Below are 5,702 nucleotides of genomic sequence, written 5' to 3'. Positions count from 1 at the left end.
TATATATATATATATATATATATATATATATATATATATTATCTTGATATTAGCTCATCAACTTTAGGATACACTTTAAACTCTTGTAGTTCCGGATGAATTAAAAAAGTGTTGATTGTTGACTACCACTAGTAAAGGATATTAAACATTTTCATTTTCACTTCCCTCCTATTTGAGTCTTGACCACCCTACCAAACAAAAGAAATGATATGTACCCCTTTTTTTACTTTTCCTCCTCCTAACTAGTCTTGATTTTTACATCCCTACCAAACGTATATTGAAATAATTGTTAATTAAATCACACATATGCTTATTTGTACTGATTAGTTTATCAATAAGGTTGAAATATAAACGATAGGTATGTATATTATATGTATAAAGTATATAAAATTTATATACTTTATGTATATTTTATAAATTTGATGATCGAATGATTCAGGCTTGTAATTATTTCTTGACTATAAGCGAATGGTCTCCTACTACTACTTACAACTTTAAATTAAAAAAAAAAATGATATTTTCAGATCTCATAAATTACAAAATTAGAAATTCTTTTTTTTTTCAAAGCTACTGTAAATTAAACTGAATTTGAATTCCAACTAAGTGTTTTTTTTACAATTGTCATCAAATTTAACAAATAAAATATATTAAATATTTGTAGGAGGCAAAAATTGCTCATCTTTGGCAAATTTGAAGGGGGGAAAAAACTGCTTATAGAAATACTTAAAGAATAACTTTAAATCTACCCAAACATAAGGAGCATTTCTGTTATTTTCCTCTATTACATAATGCTAGGAAGTTGACACCATTAAATGTGCCTTCAAAGAGACGAAACTTGCCAGAACAACATTTCATTCACATGATATGAAAAAAAATAATTCGCATTCAATATTTTATTACAATTTTTTTTTTTCCATTATCGTTATTTTTATTCCATATATTGATTTATTTATAATAATTCTATTAATTTATTTATTTTGTTTTCATTGCTAAAACGTCAGACCGGTGACTTTTTGTTTTTCGTTTATTATTTATGACAATTGACAATTCTATAATTGTTGAATTTTGAAAAGTCAAACTTTTGTGTGCTAGAAAGTCAAAATTAAAGGACACTACTTGAGAAAGTACTATTTCTGTTTTATTAAACCTCAATTAACACATTGTTAGATATAGTTCCATTTCCCTAAGTGGTTTTACAATAAAAGCATATCAAAGTGTGTTACTATGCATAGGAGTACTTCTTAAGAAATACTCCCTCCGTCTCAAATTGAGATGACGCATTGATTAAGAAAAATAATTTACTCTAATACTACCATCTCTCTCTATTTTTTGTTTTTAAATTGAAATTTGATCTTATAGACTCTTAAAATGAAAAGTAGCTAATTCCATTTTATAAATAATTTTTTAAATTAATCGCTTGGTCACTTAAATTTCAATTCTATTAAAATAAATAAATATTCAAAGAGAAAAACTATTTATATGAAGCACCATTTACCTTTATTTTCTTAAAAAAATTATATTCTCCTATATTATAAGAGGGAGTGAGCAGCTTCTGGTCGTCCTGCTTGTCGGCCTTTTAGATTGATCCAAATTATATTCTCGTTTTATTTTACTTGATTCTTATTGACTTAGCACACACATTAAGAATGTTTTTACATATCAATAGCTCGATCATAGCGGTATTGATTGTGTCTAATTGTTTTTATCTTGTATATATTAGTTTTGAAAAGTTTGATAAATATTTTCCACTTTACAAAAATGTGTGAGATCTATAACTAATTTCTGTGTTCAACAAAAATTCTTGAACATTATTTTTTTGTCTAATACTATGAAATGCCTATCATTTAAATAGTTGACTTAATCAACTTTCCACTAAACGCTCATAATTGTACTTGCATGATTTTCCTGGTAGTTTTCTACAAGTTTCAAGTGAATCCACCAACCTCCTACACAGGAAAACATTTTAAAAATTAGCAAAATTTGGATTTATCCAATCAACGGATGCTTTTAAATTGGTGATGTCTTGGTTTGTCTTTTAAAGATTGGCCACTTCATTTTTTTAGTTTTTCATTTGATACCAGATATTTATATCGGAGTGACACTAATCATTTGATACCAGATATTTATATCGGAGTGAGACTAATCTAGATTCATGCATAACTTATTTTTAAGGGAGATGCTTCGCTTCGGACAAAAGTAAAGTCATCTACAAGGCCTAAATTCAAAATTTCTTATTAAGAGTAGAGAGATTTCAAACATCTCATCAGCATGTCGATAAAAAAAAAAAAAATCAATAGTTATTATTGTAGAACAGTCATTTGCTTAGGATACTAAACTTTTATGGGTTTCCACTAATTAAAATTATCTACCAGTATTCTCAAGTTCTGAATTTTGCAGAAAATTAAACTGAAAGAAGAAATGTGTAGCAAAATAGTAATGAAACTTGTTAGTACCATGTAAATAAATAAAAAAAATTAAAGATACCGTGAGTTTTCCCCTCCGATTAAAATTGTTTAATATCTAAAATTTAGTAAGTCCATAATTCAGTTTCACTTTTAAGTAAACTCATACAAAAAAAAAGTAATATGCCTACTGCCGAAAGATATATATTTTCAAATTTTGGCCTTAAATTACCTAATTAAGGGTGAAATAAGTTTATCATTTTTTGTTGTCAACATAATAATATTTCAAAAGAATAATTAAATTATTTTTTTATTGATTAAAATTACTTTGTGGCCAAGTACTTTTATTTCTTAATGGCTAAGTATTTTAATTACTTTGTGGCCAAGTTCTTTTATTTCTTAATGGCCCAGAACTTTAATTACTTTGTGAACAAGTAGAGTTAATTTTTGTTTTTCCTACATACTAGCTACTATTATATATATGGGTGCTAAGCTCATTTGATGACACTAAAAGAAAAGGTCAAATCCATCGACAATCCCCCTAAATTTGGCTCCATCTTTTACTTTGGCATCTTAAGTGGATGTTGTTCACTTTTGACGCCTCAAATAGCATATGTGGGTGTTATTTCGGCACTATTTGCGGAATCAATAAAAAAAGTGTATCACACTCGCTAAAGGCGTGGAAAGAGACCAATTATAAAAGGACATTTGTCATTTTTATTAAAATAATTTTTATATAATTAATTTAAATAAAAAATATTAATAACCCCACCCCCACCCACCTTATATCATCTTCCTAACCACCCCACCCCATATCATCTTCCCCAACCCACCCCACCCCCAAAACATTTTCCGCCATCAGTCAAACCCACAGTCGCTGCACCGCCATCAACACCGGTGAAACCCAAATCGGCACACCTATTCGTCGACGAGCCACGATGGCTGCTGCCACTTCCTCCTCCGGCGAACTAGTGCTGGCAGTCACGCTGAATCGATCGCCGCTCAACCAGCAACGAACAACCGGCAAGTCATCCACCACGATTTTTGACCAGCCATGACCGGTAAAACCAAGCCAACAGTCGTACCTCCGCCAAGACAACATCGGAGCTCCGTCAGCAAACCCAACAAAAATCACCTTCGTCGTTATTCTATCAACGAAAATAATGATCCAAACAGTTCCTCCATCCATTGTTGTCTCATCGCCCCTGATTCAAATTAAACTTCTAATGAGCATATAAATATCAAATCATGACAATTGAGCTTTGAAAATCACAAAAAGAAGAAGCGGATTGTGGCTTTTGGATGAAGTAGTCCAAGGTTCATGATTTTCTTTTGGGATTTCAAACCATATGAAATAAAGCATCCAACTGATAAAAAATGATGATTGAAAACTAGCAAACCTCAACTAATACTATACCTCTTCAATTTTCTAAATCTAAAATTTAGCAAAGGAGCATTTTTACTTCAATTGACAACAAACAGATATGAGGCTAATATAAGCTCCTGCTAAATGACAATATTGTTTTGGAGATGCTCATTTCCTTGAAATTTACACTCTAGAGATTAAATACTATCTTCTGTTACAATATTGTAAAAATTAGTCGTGTTAAAGAAAAGAAAAGAAAATGATGGAAAACTAATGGATGAAAGAGTGAGGAAGAAAGAGAAGAAAGATGATAAAATTATGAAAATACCCGAGCTCAAAAGCTAGTGTGATATTTTCTTTTTGCTGAATTAACAAAAGGTGTCAAAGTGACACAGTTTATGGCTAATTGAGGTGTCAAAAGTGAACAACATTCACTTAAGGTGATAAAGTGAAAGATGGTGCCAAGTTTAGGGAGCTGTAAATGGGGTCTGGCCAAACGAAAAACATTCCTTTACTCCATAGGGCTTTCTCATCAATTGCAAGAATAGCGAGTCAGTCATAAACAATTATTGATTGGTTCTTGTCTTTCTTCTCTTCTCACATTCCTATTTTCTCTCTTGCCCTTCATTCACATTGTTAATTTTATATGACTTTTGTTATCTTGTATTCCCCATTTGATTTGTTAATTTTGTATCATTCATAATTGTTGATTTCTGTACTCTAGTTAATTAGGGAAGGCTTACATAACCTTGGGTATCCTCTAACTAATTAAGGAAGTGGTTGTTTAATCTCGGAGAAATGTTACACATTGTGAAAATAGTTTCTTAGAACAGTGTCTGACACGACTAAAATGTTTTATCGTAACTTGTTCATACTACTCTATAAAAAATATTATCATTATTATAATTTATTTATATTAAATTTCACAATTAATACAGAACTTTATTATTGTTTCCCAACAATTTCCACATAATAATAAAAATATTAATACACGGAGTAAAAAGAAAAAGGTGATCAATAGGTGGAACACTATGTTTGGCAAATCAACAGATAAAGGGGTGAATGTGACAAGTAGGGCCAAAGGTAAAATTATATCAAACGTTTTCTACCTTCATCATTCCTTTGAAAAATCAAATAAGAGAAGGAGATTTTGTAATTTCTACCTTTCTACTTTTTTTGAAAAATTCTAATTTTTAAATAAATAACGATAAGATAAATTATTATTATTATTTAAGGGTTAAAATCATTTTTCCTTCCCAACTTTGTCTTAAAAATTAAACTCCCCCCTCAACTTTGAACAATAATCATACTCCCCCTTTATCCTAATTAACTTTTTTAAATTCCTATTTTGCCCTTTATCAATAATTTTTTTATTCTTTTTTTTAACTTCTTTAAAATCATCATATTTTCATTTTAAAAAAAATTCATATAACAATTTTTTCATAAAAACATAAACATTATTCATAGGAAAAATTATCTTCTGGACCCTTGTACTATGTCGGTTTTGTAAGTTAACACTTCTACTTACATATTTATCATATGGACCCTTGAACCCATTAAAAAATAAAATTTTGCATTATTTGACCGTTGATCTTGCCTATGTGGCATTGGAATGGTGACTAGGACAAAGAGAGTATAGTCACTCGCCTGGGGTGCGAGTGGGGGTCAAATTTTTGCCAATTTTACATTAAAATAATTTTTAAAAAAATATTAAATTTTTTTTAAAAAAATAAAAAGGGTCCTTTCTTTCCCTTCATCTATTTTAATTTAATTTTTAAAAAAATATTTTTAAAAACAAAAAAAATTAAAATATTTTTAAGAATTTAAAAATAATTTAAAAATATTTTTAAAAATTAAAAGAAAAAATTCCCTCCCCAACAAAGGACACTTTTTATTTTTTTAAAAAAAATTTAATATTTTTTTAAAAATTATTT

The 5,702-nt window shown here is 29.1% G+C and overlaps 1 protein-coding gene across 1 annotated transcript; it reads right to left on the bottom strand.

The window, feature by feature from the left end:
- Positions 1–3,247: 3,247 nt before the first annotated feature.
- Positions 3,248–4,004, bottom strand: LOC124889133. The gene is made up of 2 exons (XM_047400310.1): positions 3,820–4,004; positions 3,248–3,607 (listed from the first exon to the last, which is right to left on the bottom strand). Exon 2 carries the CDS (start codon positions 3,589–3,591, stop codon positions 3,265–3,267), a length of 327 nt encoding a protein of 108 aa, XP_047256266.1. The 5' UTR covers positions 3,592–3,607; positions 3,820–4,004; the 3' UTR covers positions 3,248–3,264.
- Between the last annotated feature and the right edge of the window lie 1,698 nt (positions 4,005–5,702).

The sequence above is a fragment of the Capsicum annuum genome, chromosome 1, assembly GCF_002878395.1.
Source record: "Capsicum annuum cultivar UCD-10X-F1 chromosome 1, UCD10Xv1.1, whole genome shotgun sequence".
Taxonomy (NCBI): Eukaryota; Viridiplantae; Streptophyta; class Magnoliopsida; order Solanales; family Solanaceae; genus Capsicum; species Capsicum annuum.
Note: the sequence above shows the minus strand (reverse complement) of the source record. Positions and strands in the feature narration are given on the sequence as shown.

What these genes read in the sequence shown, in the direction of transcription:
- LOC124889133 (XM_047400310.1), bottom strand. Translation starts at nt 3,591, where the DNA reads ATGGATGGAGGAACTGTTTGGATCATTATTTTCGTTGATAGAATAACG.